This window comes from Protopterus annectens, chromosome 13.part0, assembly GCF_019279795.1.
Source record: "Protopterus annectens isolate FY-2018-M chromosome 13.part0, PAN1.0, whole genome shotgun sequence".
Taxonomy (NCBI): domain Eukaryota; kingdom Metazoa; phylum Chordata; order Ceratodontiformes; family Protopteridae; genus Protopterus; species Protopterus annectens.
Window position 1 is genome coordinate 1,212,333,275 of NC_056747.1, and position 15,977 is coordinate 1,212,349,251.

The 15,977-nt window shown below is 43.8% G+C and overlaps 1 protein-coding gene across 6 annotated transcripts in view; it reads right to left on the minus strand.

Moving 5' to 3' along the window:
* TLK2 (tousled like kinase 2) overlaps positions 1-15,977 on the minus strand; it is a 3,436,060-nt gene that overhangs the window by 127,000 nt on the left and 3,293,083 nt on the right. For all 6 annotated transcript variants that reach the window (XM_044055220.1, XM_044055218.1, XM_044055219.1 and 3 more), the window contains one exon: positions 10,827-10,934. In XM_044055220.1, coding sequence (XP_043911155.1) covers positions 10,827-10,934 — 108 coding nt within the window. The remainder of the gene's footprint in view (positions 1-10,826; positions 10,935-15,977) is intronic.

Genomic DNA, 15,977 nt, shown 5'->3' on the forward strand with positions numbered 1-15,977 from the left:
GGACGATTTAGGGGACCCCTCCGCATCATCGAGGTCAGTATCTGAAGTGACGGATTCATCTTGGGAATCAACGTGCTTCCTCTTACACAGTTTCTTCCTTGGGGGTTCATCCGAAGCAGATTCAGAAGGACCCCCCCGGAAGAAGGGAACCCTCTAAGGGGGTATCCTCAGGCCCCGGGGCCCCACTGCCGTGGGAAAGAATGTCTCCAGAGGCACCAGTACCCAAAGCTTGGGACGGTGAGGTAGAAAACTGCTGAACCGGCAAGGTCATGGCCAGCACACTCCTCATGGCCTCAAAAGCAGGACCTCCAGACTCTGCAGAGGGCACTTGCTGAGAGGCCACGGCCCTGACACCGAGGACAAGGTAGGAATGAAGGTCAGAGCAGAGAAGCTCCGAGGGGGTCCCTGCTCTGACTGGACGATTCCGCTGCGTTCTACCTGCACCGACTTCAACGGCTCCAAGGGGGTCGGAGGAGGAATCAAATGCACGGAATGTGGAATCGGCTCCGAAGCTGAGTGGGCTGGAGCAGAGATCATTTTGGTAAAAGCTGGGGACTGGAACAGCCTCTGGATAACCCTATTCAAATCCGAATCCGACAACCTAGAGGATTTGGAGGAAACAGACTGGGGTCGAGAAGACTTCTGCCTCGGCTCCGATAAAGCAGGGGATCGGCTCCAAAAGGGTTCCAGCACTATCGGACCCGAGACCGGAACCGTTTGTAACCGTGTCGGCGCCGAAGGAGGCTCCGGGGCCAAGGGGGAAGAATCTGAGCTGCACACCTCCAACGGCTCCGAGACCAAAGGAGCCGAAGTAGGTGATTGGCCTCTCGATGCACTAACCTGCGGCTCCGACACCAATGGAGCCGAGGGAAGAAGCACCAAGGCAGACCCTTCAGCCATCGGCTCCGAAGCCATTGGAGCCGAGGAAGAAGAAGTCGATCCATGTTTCTTAACTGTCGGGTCCGACGGACTGGTCGGAGCCGACGATATACGCTTCTTGGGTGTCGGGCCCGACGGACTGGTCGGAGCCGACAATCTCTTCTTTTTAGAAGCTGGAGATTAAGCCAACGCTTCCTCAAATGAAGGCTTAATCAGACCCCTAAGTATCAGCTTATTTTTTCTTTCCTGGAGAACCCTGGAAGAAAAAGCGTGACACACACTGCAAGTATCCTGTAGATGTTTAGGCCCTAAACAGTACATGCAGATAGCATGGCTGTCTGTAATAGACATTTTATAATTACATTTTGCACACTTTTTGAACCCTGATTTCTGCTCCTTAGACATTTTGAGCACAGTAGAATAACAGGTAACAGATAGAAAACACAGGTAAACTAATATATGGGCTAAAGCCCTCTAACTTAAACGGGCTTAGCCCGATACAACAGGTCAAATACACAGAAGTAAGGTAATACGTGGGCTGAAGCCCTCTAACTTAAACGGGCTTAGCCTGAAAACTATTTCAGTCACACAACAAGAAAAAAATAGATAAACACACAATAAGGGCAAAGGCCCTCTAACTCAAACGGGCCTTGCCCAGTACACTAGAAGCGCGAAAAAAAAATAAAATCTGACTTTACACAAAAACTGACCACAAACGCTCACAAAGCTGTTAAAACAGCTGTTTAAAAGCTGACAGAAACCCTAGCCAAAAAGACCAAAAGGTCAAGAAAATACACTTAGCTCCAGCCAAGTCGAGACCACGTCCGGCTTGAAAAGCGGCAAACGAGATCTGGGGAAGCAGGCGTGGTGCATTCTGGGATAAGGGGTAGCCCAGCCAATGAGAGACTTCGTTCTAGTGTATAGTGGCCGAGTCGGAGCCGACGGATCGGCTCCGAACCCATCAGTTATGAATGTAGGCGAGATAGGATCCCATTACATCAGAAGCTGTCATTAAAAAAGGAATAATTAGTAACGCATATAAAATATTGCATGACAATTATAAAAATCAATCAGAGGAAGTTAGAAAGGATTGGGAAGTGAGATTGGATAAGCAATTCACAAACAAACAATGGGAGGACATATGTACGTCTCCCAAATATGCAACAAAATCTTGAAGATTTAGGATTTTTGCTTGGAAATGATTACATAGATATTTTTATACCCCAAGTAGACTCCAGAGAATTTTTCCTCAGGTGGACAGCAAATGTTGGAGGTGTGACATGGAAGAAAGAGGTAACTGGGAACACTTTCTGGGAGTGCAGTAAGTTGGTAGACTAAGGATTCCCTGCGGGATGCACTGTCGGAGATGCTGCATGTGCAGATTAGTGCGACGAGGGAGATGAATTTTCTGAGCTATGATGTTGTTGTGTCTTGGGCTTTTCCCGGTTAGGGGTCGCCACAGCGGAACTCCGGTCCGCTAATGATTGGCAGTTGATTTTTACGTGCTGAGTTGCCAGCCCTAACACACAACCTTCAACGAATGTACGCCCATTCACGCATGTCTCCACGCAGTAGACGCTCTAGCTGAGAGTCGAACCAGACAGCGTCTTACTGTGAGGCGACAGCGCTACCGCAGCACCACCACCAGAATGGTAATTGCCTATACATGGGTAAGGTCTAGCTGTGGTGGTTTCAAAAAAGCAATTACTAAAAATGGAAATCACAATCTAAACCATCCATGCTAGAAGTAGTGACAATATTTAACACAGATAAATCAAGTGGAATTGAGATCTTTAGAAAAAGGTTGGAAGCAAACTACATAGGAAAAAATGGGAACTGAGGTAACGCTACATACAAGGGAGGAATGAGGTTTAAAAGAAGGCAGGACTTAAGCTATGTAATGTTTAACTAAAAATGACTGGGTAGATTATAAGTGATGCATAATATTTGCAACTGGGAGTGTGTCACTATGGTTTGTGATGTAATACGCTTATAACTAGGATTGTGTTGGTGTGGTTTGTTTTCATTTACATAAATGCATGAGTGCCTATATCGTGACGGTTTAATAAAGATGTTTTTTGTTTTAAAAAAAAAAGCAGGTATTTAACAAGTTATGTAATGTTGCTTAGGTTATATGATACATAGCAATATATGTGAAGTATAACGTTTGTAAATGTGAACCTGTTAATACAATTTGATTACTTTTATATAAATTTGCCTATGTCACAAGTGATGATTCAATAAAGGTGTTTAAAAAAAGCATTACCAGTACACAAGTTACTTAAACAGAAAACATGCAATAAAAAGTACTTTAAAACACACTAAGCCCACCCTATATAACGAAAATACATTATTTATCCACAGAAAAATGCTTTCAGTTACTTTTCATCACTTTCAACTCACAGAAAATTGAGTGCTCTGTTTAAATGTTACAGTCTCAAGACAGTCCGTTAAAACACTCCTAGCTCTAAATAACTTTTCTGAAGAAAGAAGAAATGAAACATCAACAAAATTAAGAAATTTATCTGCCTAGCAAAAGAAAGCACAGACTGTCAAATCCTCAAAAGCCTCAGAGGTGCACACTCTTTAGCTGCAGTGAAGCTGTGAACAGCCTCATACCCAAACTTGTTTTTAGTCAGCTCAGCTCGAGCTGCCTGACCATCTGGAAGTGTGGAAGGTGCCCTGTAGATATGGAAGCTGGCCGGCTGTTATATCCTTGGCAGGATATAACCCATATAATCTTAAGCTACTGTAGCAGTTATTAATATGATGCACATAAAGTATGATGAACAAGCTGAAAATCTTAGAATTTTCCTAAAGGAAGGGTGGATGGATCTGTGAATATAGGCATCCTTCAGATCCAAAAACACCAGGAAGATTTGAGACTCCTTTTCTTGGTACTACAAAAAGTCTGGAATAAAACTCTTCCTATGTGCTGCTGTGACAGGTTTTTTTGAATGCTGGTCAAGCAGACACTGAAGGATAGGAGATAGGTGACGAGAGGTTAACCTGATTGGGAGGGGGTGGAGGAATGCCTTTTAAAGGTGGAATTTGCTCCCAATATATCCTGTAAACCTTCTGAATAACAGAAAGGACCTATTTGTCTGAAGTTACAAGCTGCCAGTCTGAAAAAGAAGTTTAGCCTTTTTGACAGAAGGAGGGTGGTGGATGGGGGGCAGGAGGAGGCAGAAAGTACATCTCTTTCTAGGCATTTTGTTACCCTTGTATATGGGAGAGGTCTAGACTCCCTGCAAGAGAAGGAGGTGGGCTTGGCAGAGTAATTTCCTAATACCTGGGGTAGAAGTAAAGAAAATTTTTCTGCAATACTTTACAATTTTATTTGCTCTTGCAAACTGTTAAATGTACTTGATGCTTCAGGGCCAAATAATAAATCCCTACTCAGAGGTGAATTTGTTAGCTCAGCTTTAATGCTCTCATGTAAGTACTGACAGCAAAACCGTACATACCTTTTAATGACAGATCCAGTAGCAGCATTCACCCTGCAAGATATTTCCACTGAATCCTAACTACACCTGATGCTGTCTTGGCAATCGGCAAAAACTGAGCCACCACAGACATGGCCTACTGCTTAATGCCAGGTACTTCCAGAGAAAACAAGAGTTTTATTCATATTAGCCAGAAGATATTTTGCCATTTTAGTCTGACAATTCAAAGCTCTGAAAGCCAGAGCAGAAGAGGTGTATACATTTACTTTCCAAATTTGTCTATTGCCCTGCTATCTTTATCTGAGGGAATGGCATTTAAAACAAGTAATAGCTTGGAGGGCTTGCCCATAGAAATAGAAAAAGCAGAGGAATCTGCTAAAGGATTCTTACACAGGAACCTTAAATCTTGAGGCACTTAAAAATCTATCTAGTCTTTTAGGCACCTTCTAAAATCAATTAGGTCTTTTGAGGTGACAGGAGTTGAGAAATAGGAGCAGGGAAGTAGAAGCAAAGGCATCCAAACAGCCACCAAGACAGGAGAGACATGTGTTGGCACAGGGGAGCAAAACTCTAGCAAGCTTTAATAACTTTTCTTGTTTTTAACATTAGAAACTTGTCTGCATTCCCAATCAAAATGCTTATTCCTGGTAGATACTGTTTGCCCAAAGGAAATTTCCTCTATAAGAGGATCAGAGGATAAGGTGTCATCAAAGGCCACACAAACTGGGGAGTGAATCTGTGAAGAGGCCAGTGAGCATTTGCATGAATCAGGCTGCCTCACTTTCCACGCAGATGTCTCAACATGTCCCTTGTAAAAGGCAACAGGAGTAGGAGCAGAAGGGACAAATGGTGGTTTGAGAGCCAAGACAGCCTTAACTAGGCCTTGAAAAAATTCCAACCACTCCTTCCAAGGATATCTAAGGAGAGGAAACACTTTTCTCCCTTCTTTTTGGGAGTAACATCTGCCTTAACAACTTGTGGTGGATCCGACCCCTGACATAGATCAAACAACAATCCTGGCAGTTCCTTCCATACTAATATTTGTGGGATGCCCTCAGGTTCTTTTGAAATAATACAAGGTCCCCCCTTCTTTCCAGTGTCTGTGAGACCAGTTGCATCAAATGTGCAGGAATCAGATGCCATACCGGCCAGAGGCAGGGTTGTGGTAGCAGGAGACAAACAGTTGAAAGTACCGTGGGTTCCAAAACCTCAACAAGTATGTCCGAGTCTGACTATGCAGTCAAAGTATCAGGCCTAGGACTCTTGAATTTCTTCTTTGGAATGTCTGTGACATGAGTAGTGGAAGGACCCACCATTTTGCCTTGGGGGAGGCACTTGTGGTGCTGGGTCTCTAAATATGTATTAGGAGATGAAAGACATCACTTAGGCAAAAGAGATACTAGGGGTGGAGATCCTTTTAGGGAATCTACCTACCACAATTGCAGTTCCCTCCTAGTGGACATCTAATAGTACAGAATCACCAAAACTTAAGAAAAAACAAGACAGATTCCCTAATGGAGCATTTATCTGAATCAGTGAAAGCACAAGATACCAACAACTTTATGTACAAAACACAGACAGGTGCAAGACCTGCATTTAGACTGAATGAGCTAGTCACTGGTTTTCACTCATATGTTCATACATGTACGCTTACGCCCATGGGTTTAGGTCATACATTGGATGTATGTCTCTAAGGGAGGCTTTGGCTTTGGAACTCGGGCCAGATGTCCAGGTTACATATAGAGATAACCCAACAGTTTGGAATACTGCAAAAGTGATCTAACAAAGGACAGACTACAGCTGTGGAAGTTTTGAATTAGATGAAACTGCTAATCATCTTAAAGCTATGAAAATGGATCTGAAGCCCCCAAGAATTTTTATTGTTCTAACAGCAGAATTTGACTGAAGCACAGCTCAGGAAAACTGGTAAGGCTCTAAAGGCAGGCCCACAATAAGGGACTGAAGCAGGACAGAAGGAGAAAAATCTAGACCTGAAATTGACCAAAAGTACATGTCTAACGCTTGAGGTCTTAAATAAGGCTGCTGGCATACCACCGTAGCAGCCCACTTTCCCTGATTTTTTAAAATCATTAGTACAAGAGATCTCCGTTTAAATCAGGGAGCAAGTAAAACTAAATGGTGAGAAAGGTTCACCCTCCTCTTGCTCGCGAACAGACTTTTCCATGCATGCCAAACAGTGCGATTCCTTGTCAGCCTTCAAACATAGTTTAAATAATCGGACGGATATCTTAAAGTAAACTCTGGGGCTTACAGGCCTTTCCCTCCTTAAAAAAATTGGTAGAGTTTGAGGGTGGTTATTGGTAAGACACACATGGCTTCTAACACCCCTGCATTTCCAATGAATCCTATCAGTGTATAAGGCTACTTTACCTACCCACTCAAAGTATTTTTTCACTCGGGTCAAGGTTTCCCCAAAGAATATCTCTTCACTGGGTGATTCAGAAAACAGGGTGCCTTATACAACAGAGTCAAAGCCTGGGGTGATGAGATCTGGGAGGCATAGTCTAGATCTTCACAGTCTTTTTCCTCAGGACCCCCACACTCTCACTCTCTCTCTACCTCTCTAAAGAAAGATCGCCCCTTCTTTTACCAAAAAAGGAAGAACGGTCTGGTTGTTTTAGGTTCTAAATGGGTAGTCTACATGACCTGGACAGCTGCCAGCAAGCTCTAGGTCAGTCTGAACCAGTCCTCCTGGCCTTCCTGTGAAGGTGGGGGTGGATACCTGCATCCTTTTTTGATGGAGTCCAAGTAAAGGTGATAAGGAATTACTTTGCATTACGTCTCCTTATGAGGATGGGGGGTGTCCACCTTCAAGAATTTAGCTCCTGGTCTGGCAGGCTGGGCCTCCATGACAAAAACCTCTCTGCTAATGAACAGTTTATGGATTCTGTTCTTACTTCTGTTAACTATGGGGTCATCCTTGTTCCTAACCGGCCTGACCTTGAAGGAACAGCTAGTCTGCCTGGATATGTCTGGGTCCCCAGAGATGATGGCCTCAAAAGTGGGTTTACATCAGACGATTTGGGAGAACAGGAAGACAGCTGGTCTGGGGGGGGGGGGGGTTGCAAAAATGTTTTGCTGGGGTTGGCACTTCTGACTGAATGGATAACTGAAGCACTGAAATATTGTCAACCAGCACCCTGTTCACTTTATCCCCACACTTTTTCCCAGTGGAAATTTGATGGGGCAAACGGACTAGCTGGTAACGTGGATGAGCATTCCAAAGCCTCAAACTGTTTACTGTACAAGTACAAGCCCAGGAGTTTTCAGCCTACGTCTGAGAGTTTTGGGCACAAATATTTGGAAGACTTCACAATTCTTGGTGTTATGGTTATACACGACCAAAAAAATACATGTAGCATGGTAGTCTTTGTATGGGATCTGCCTACTATACCTGCTCTTCCCTTTTTTCTTGCTATACATAAGAAAGGTAGCAACAGGAAAATCTCAATTAATAAAGAACTGTACAATAAGTCACAGAAGAAAATGTATCCCCAATGATGTACTTACCTGCCTAAGCTCCTCTGGACCCTTATAAAGAAGGAACTATTATGCAGCGGACAGCAAGACATCTGCATTCACATACTGTGGCAGGAAAGTTCCGACAATGATGTGGGCATGCATCCCCTTTTACAATAGTATGCTGGATGTGATCCAGGACAACCACACGATGCAAAATGGGAAGGCTTCCGAGGTCCTGAAGGCTGGCCTGACACACTTGACATCTAACAGTGGGTGAAATCCCAGATGTAAGAAACACTGCAACAGTGATCTAATGAAGAACATCAATGTCTACCCAGCAAAGGTTTAGGGGTGAAGCCTTGGTGAACACTGAAGTGTTGAATGTTATGCTCTACTCCAAGGCAACAAACAGAAGAAATGTGGCAGTTCTTATGCATAATACACCTATCAGTTATCTTCCTTTCATAATGTTAGACAAAAGCAATAAACACTACAACATTATCAGTATTCAACAACAATATGAGAGAAGTAAAGACCTCCCCAACAGGGTACTTTATCTCCTCCTGAGCTCCAAAGCTGGCTGACCACCCAGAGGACATTAAGAAACTGTGCATCTGCACTTGCAAACTATGGTAACAAACTTCAAAAATGGCAATGGTGCATGTGGATATAGCATGTGCCAGGTGAATCCCATGCAAAAAGGGAAGGATTGAATAATAAATCCAGTAGCACAATAACAAGTGCCGAACCACCGTTGATTAAAATCCAAAGTTTTATTAAATAGTAAAATGGTAAGCGCTTTCGGCTATGTATACTAGCCTTCATCAGACAATTTGAACCACACATTGCATCAGTTTTAAACCTTATGGCATATTAGCAATTATCTAATTAGCCAATAGTAATGCAACTCATTAATTATTCAACATCATTATGAACTTACTCAACATAAACATTCTCAGCATAAAAATACAGTTATATAAAATGCATTTATACTATTAAAATCCAAATATACTATATGTATATAAATATATGTTTGTAAACTAATGCAAATTGATAAATATCAAAAATATATATGAATTTACTAAATAAATATGTGAAATGCAAAAATATAAAAATATATAAAAAATATATATGTTTGGTAATTATTACTGATGCAATATTTGTGTAAGTAAGTTATTGTGCTACTGGATTTATTATTCAATAGTTTGTCGTTTTTTGTGGAGTTTCAAAAAGGGAAGGATCCTCATCACTGTAAGTTGGGCAGGATGTACAGGGACACCTAGTGGCCAAGTCTCATGTAGAAAAGACTACTGCAACACTGACCTGCATGAACACTACCTCCCGCATCCTCAGTATTCGGCATGGGAGACTCCAACGGTGAACCAAGACACCTCTTCTTGCATCTATGCACTCTCAGGATCTTCAGAGGCAGTCATCCAAAAATAAGAAATCAAGAAGCAGATCTGCAAAGAGTTCTTGACAGGCTTTCTGTTGCTCTTGATTTCTAGCTCATGCAGGCTGCAAACAAGAGTCTGACATGTCATGGGTGGGAAGTCGGGCTTTCTTCATCACAGAAGGATGATCTTGCATCGGTACTTCCTTATTATATCATCTGTGGTTGCCATAGCAACAGTCATTGACAACATCTTTGTACGCATAACTTGAATTTTATTAGCCCTTTCGTGGTTGTGGTGACATGCATAATACAATATGCTTGCAAGTGTTTCTTTAATTTAAATAGCATTTGCATTTTTATCTGTATGCAGGGAATACATTTAAGTCTTCCTTGGGAGTACATGACCTCTTAAACCAAAGTAAAACTTCCAAAGTTAAGGCCATGATACAACAACAGAATTGCACTTGCAAGCTACTGGTTAGCATACCTTTCAACGTGTAAAAGCAAGAACTATGAACAAAGCTAAGAAGAATGGGGGGGGGGGGGGGGACACAAGATAATGGACAATTTTTAAACATTGTCATTACAAACTTAGAAAGCTGGTACAATAATACATTTTTGTGGCTGCCACAGATGTTATTGCCAGGGCTGCTATAAAGTTAAGGCCATGATACATCTACAGTATTGCACCTGCAAGCTAGTGGTTAGCATGCCTTCCAACCTGCACCTTGAGGTGCATCATCACCGTCACAGTTGACATCATGAAACCTGTCAGCATCAACGGCTTTTATGCCAACAGCTTAATGGTGAATGGTGCCGACATCAAAGATATCAATCCCAATGTTGAGTGTCTAACTAATACCTGTTCTTGTGCTTAGATCTCGACAATGAAAGCGGAAGAGGCTGATGTCTGCAGTTGCACCAATTGGGTCTGCACCAACAGCAGCCATGAGCCACTGACCTTGAAGGCTGGACCAGAAAGGAACAAATGACACCATGAAAGATGGAACTGATGCTGAATAAACAAATGCTTGCGGACCCATTATGCCAGAGACTACTGGTGCCAAAAAATCTATCGGCATCAATAACAACAAAGGTTGGGAGCTTCCAGCTTGGTGCATAACCTGAAACAAGCCAGGAACCAAACAGAAAATGAAGCACAGAATTTCTGCCTGCTATGAAAGCCAAGAGAGATGAGATTAAGCCCATCTTCACCTGGGCTTGCATGAGGAATGTGTGCCTACTGTTAATTGTACTTGGACATTTGAATAAGGCAGCTAATAACAGAAAAAGAAGGATCCTGTAGTCACGATAGGGTGACCCCCCCAACAAAACCCATAACTGCTGCCTGCATCAGATGCCATCTATGGATGACAGTCAGTGATCCTGCTACTCTGTCAAGATAAAGCATAGTGGACAAAAAAAGTCTCAGATTTTATGAAAAAAAATGCTACACATGCAAGAGCAATGAAAAGTACAAGATATGTTGTTTACCTCATCTGAACAATTTAAGCATTTCCTAAGTACAAACATACTATTTAAAAATAATGGAAATGTGCAAACTTTAGTATTATATTAAAAAAGTCCCCCTCATTAAAAAAAAAAAAAAAAACAGACAATACCTTTGCTTCAGGAGTGACAACTGGCTTTGGAGGGAACTGGACTTCAGTAGCTTTAAGAATTGTGTTCTCCTGAAGAATGTCTTGCTGGGACTGATTATGACCAAATGGCTGAAAAACAGTAAATGAGCAATAAAAATCCTAATTCTCAGAAGTATACACACTATACACACGTGCAGACAAGCATGTATACATAGTAACAGGCAGATGAGCAAAGTAGTACAAAAAAAACACAAAAGCTAGCTAGCAGTTATCGCTATGAAGAACAAAGCAAAGGTCTGTGCTACTACTCGCCATAACCACAGATGTTTGAGTAAGGTCACTGTTGCAGGGTGAATAACTGTGAGTGAATTACAATGCAGATAGAAATCTAGCCTTACTTCACAGCCTGTGAACATTCCCATGCAGGTTTGTCTCCTCTTGTCACGGTGAACTTAAGTTGTTTACATAAACCAGTGGTAAATGGACAGCATAATTCCAAACACATGTAAGACAACCTTAGCACAATAAGACTGATTTCCAAAGATAACTGTGGAAAAAAATGCGTGTGAAGGGTTACAAACTAATCCTTGCAGTTTTGAAATTTACTTGTCAGATGTAACAGCCACTAGACACAAAGACTTCCAGGAGAGAGATTTGATGTTTGATGAGTCTGCTGAGTTTAACGGGGATAAACAAAGTTTCATCGCTGTAAAGTTAAAGTCCCAAAGACAAATGTTTCATCTTGGAGGTCTCATATTTGCTACATATTTCAGGAAAGCAACTTGGAGAAAAAGTGGAATACTTGTAGACATACAAAAAATAAAAAATACTCTAAACTGTACAAGTCAGACCAATAAACTTTTAATAAAGATTAGTGCTTTCGTCTTGAAAGAATACAAAAAGAGAGGTTGTGTAAAATCTTACCATAACCATAGATGTCCTCATCTTCCATGTTGCAGTATTCTGTGCACTTTGGAGTTCCACTCTTGCTACCCGAATATCCGTCCAGTATACAAAAGTTTGCAGTCTCTGTATGGTGCCCCGGACGTCTGACATGGCTAGCAGATCGTGGGCCATTAAAGTGACATCTGTGCGCACCAGACTTCAGAACCATGTGCCCCAGTTGGAAACAGACCCAGAGAAGGTAGTGCAAGTCCTGTGCCAACCCAGAAAGGGAATGCCTGATATCAGGAGGGGTAGGTGGGAGGGAAGAATACTGCAACATGGAAGAGAGGGACATTGATGGTTATGCTAAGATGTTACACAACTTTTCTATGCCCGTCTAGTCGCATGTTGCAGTATTCTGTACAGTTGGGCGAGTCCCAAAGCTCACCAAGTGGAAGGGGGTGGTGGCCTAGAGGAGTTTTCCAGGAAACCATGGAGGATAGCCCTGGCGAATCCAGCCCTAGACCTGGAAATCTGGTCTAATTTGTAATGTTTTGTGAAGGTGTGCATCGAAGACCAGGTGGCTGTTTCAAGAATAGTGGAAATGTCCAGGCCTTTTTAAAAGGCTCCAGATGAGGACATTGCCCTAGTGGAATGGGCCTTCACATTGCCTTGTAAGTGTTTACCATGGTGTGTGTAACAAAAGGAAATAGCCCTGGAAATCCAGGCTGAAATGGTTTGCTTAGTTACTGCTTTCCCCAGGGTCCTGGGGTGGAAGGAGACAAACAAATGGTTAGTTTGCCTGATGTTCTTAGTTTTGTGCTGATATAACCAGAGTTGCCTGTGCACATCAAGGGAATGAAGTACTCTCTCACTGTCTCCCTGTGGGCTCAGAAAGAAAGTGGGCAGGTGGATGGCTTGGTTTAAGGAGAGGTCATTAACCACCTTGGGCAAGAAGGAAGACTTGGTTCTGAGGGTTACCCTGTCTCTGTGGAAGATAAGGAAGGGAGAGGTACCCATGAGAACTTGCAGCTCTGAAACTCTTCTAGCTGAGGTTAAGGCCACCAGCAGAACAGTCTTCCATGTGCAGTGTTTTAGGAAAACTTTGGATGCAGGCTTAAGGGGAGGTAGTGTCAGCTTCTCTAACACATAGTTCAAGTCACATGGAGATGGGATGTGCTTCCTTGGTGGCCTGAGATGGAGTACCCCTCTTCAGAAACAGTTTTGCAGGTAACCTGGAAGCTAAAGGGGGGGGGGGTCCAGGGGTAAGCAGGCAGAAATGGCAGACAAATGGGCTTTGATAGAGGAATATGCTAGCCCTGTCTGTAAAAGTTCACACAGGTAGGACAGCACTAGGGGGACCTCGCTTTGCAGTAAGTCCAACTGCCTTCTGAGACACCATATGGAGAATCTTTTCCACTTTGATACACAAAAGCTCCTGCTATTGGAATTCCTGGCCTCCGGCAGGACAGTGAGTACGTCCTCAATGTACAAGTGTCTGAAAGGGATCAAAATCCTAACACCCACAAAGTTAGGTGTAGAGATTGCCACTGTGGGTGAATTTGGGTTCCCTTGCCCTGTGTGAGTAGGTCCACTCTGAGTGGCAACTTGTGGTGATTGCCCTTGGCTAATTGGAGAAGGAGTGGGAACCAATGCTGCCTTGGCCAATAGGAAGTCACCAGTAAGATTTTTGGTTTGTCCTGCTGAATCTTCAGCAGGACTTTCTAAACAAGAGGGAAGGGAAGGAAGGCACAGAGAAACCTCCTCTTCCAGGAGATTGAAAAAGCATCTGTTGCCATCACCAGAGGTTCTGACAGTCTGGTGCAGGAGGAGGGAAGTTGCCGGTTCATGGTGAAGGCAAACGGGTACATTTGAGGTGTTCCCCATCAGTGGACAAGGTCCAAGAAGACATCCCTGTGTAGCATCCATTTGTGGGATATAGCTCATAGGTTCACAGGTTGGTACTAGGCTATCGGCCCTAGGGCCTATACAAGCCTAGCCATAAAAATTCCCTGGCTATTTCTTCCCACAGCATTTACTTCCCTGGACCCCGGTCTGGACTTGTGGAGAGAATCTGCCTGACAGTTCTGTAGAGACGGGATGTAAACTGCCTAAAGAGCAACTTCCTCACTGGTAGCCAGTTCCCACAAAAGGAGAGTTAGTCTGCAAAGTAAGAAAGATTTGGTTCCCCCTGCTTGTTGAGCTATCACAGTACTGTGGCATTGTCTGTGAAAAGCTTTAGGGTTCCCTGCTGGAGGCTGGGTTGAAAGGCTTTCAAGGCCAGAAGTATTGCTCTCATTTCCCTTACAATGATGTGCTCTTTCCTGTGTGTTTCTGGCCAAACTCCCTGCACCTTTAGGGGCCCCAGCATAGCTCCCCAGTTGAGGTCTGAGGTGTCTGTGTACATGACCTGTGTTGGAGATGGAGGTTGGAGTAGAAGGCCTGGGTTGAGCTTCACTTGGGCCAGCCACTAATGAATCTCCTGTTTGAGGCAAGGTAGTTAGGGTACCTTGAACTCCAGGGGGTGGGAGTGCTGGGTCCAAGCAGACCTGAGGTACCACTGCAGTTTCATCATGTGAAGTCTTGATGGAGGCAGCATAGGTATAGTGAAAGCCATGTAAGCACAGGAAGCCTGAAATACTGCCTTGCGGTCATTTCCTTGGTTTGAAGCACCAAAAGTAGGTACTGTGTCAGGCTTACTACCTTCTGGGGAGGAAGGAAGGCTGTCATGGTATTTGTCCAAATTCTGTACCCCAGGAACACTGTCCTGGGTAGGTCCCAGACGGGATTTTGGGTAATTTATCTGATACCTTACAGAATTCAGGAGGACAATGGTTTTCTACAATTGGTGCGGGAGGGACTGTCTGCAGTCTGCCTGGATGAGAAGGCCGTCCAGGTAAGGGAAGATTTGGATCGCTTGAGTCCTGTAGAAAACAATCACTCATGCCAGACATTTGGTGAAGACTATGGGTGCTATGGACAGACCAAAGGACAAGGCTGAGAATTGATAGTGAGAGGAGGCCACTGAAAACCAGAGGAAATTCCTGAAACTGGGCCGTACAGGGATGTTGAGGTAGGCATCCTTGATGTCCATGGTAGCCATGAACCCTTGAGGGAGGATAAGAGGGAAGAGGGTGGGCAGTGCAAGCATCCTGAATGTGGGTACGTGCAGAAAGAGACTTAGGTAAGAGATCTAGAATTGGTCTCCAGGGCCCATCTTTTCTTGGTACTAGAAAGAGCCTTGAGTAAAAGCCTTTCTCCATAGCAGACTGTGGGATGAGCTGGATGATGTCTCGGGCCAAAAGGTTGTCCATAATGGGTTGTATGAGGTGAAGCTGATCTTTTGGTGGCTGGGGAATACCCCTTCTCTTTGGGGGGATGATCCAGGTCATGAAATACCTGTGTTCTACTATTGACAGTACCCACTTGTCTGAAGTGATGGGTCTCCACACTTGGAGACAGTGAGAGAGACATAAGGAGAGAGGAATGGAGGGGGCATGGGGCTGATTCAAACTTAGCAGGTAGTCACACACTACTTGCCCTGTCTGGAAAGGGCCTCATTTGGCTGGTAGATGGAGCAGTCCTGGCAGGAGTGTACTGCTTCCTGGGAGCTTTTCTAGATCTGGAAGGGGGAGGAGGACAGAATGCTTTCTGATAAACTGGGTTTTGGACAGATAATTCCTTTGAAACCAGGCAACTGGAGACACAAATGTTAAGTCCTGCATCTCCTTACCTTTTTGTTGCAAGGACTTAAACAACTCTGCAACCTTGGCTCTAAACAGTGCTGAATTGTCCAGAGGTGCATTTACTAATTTAGCCCTGAAATCATCTGGTAAGGGCCGGAGGCGTAGCCAGGAATACCTTCTTAGAGCAGAAGCCGATGCTGCCAACCTTGCTGAGGCCTCAGCAGCATCATAGCTACACCTAATGGAATGTCTGGTCACCTGAGAGGTCAGGGAAAACAGCTGAGCCTTGGCTGGGGAGTTAGATCAGAAAGCTGTTTGGAAATTTCTTCCAACAGGGCTAAGCCATATTTAGACATATGTGTCTGATAGTTGATTGCTCTGAAAGCCAGAGTGGCAGAAGTGTACACCTTTTTACCCAAACACTCCACTGCCTTGCTGTCCTTTTCAGCAGGGAGGGTTGTGGCAGACGACAGTAATTTAGAAGCTTTATCAGTAGAGACTGAGATGGTGGCTGGGTCTACACAGCTGGGCATTTTATCAGTAATTTAGCTGTCTCAGGGACCTTGTAAACCTATCAGGTTTGCTGGGGGTTGGGAAAGTG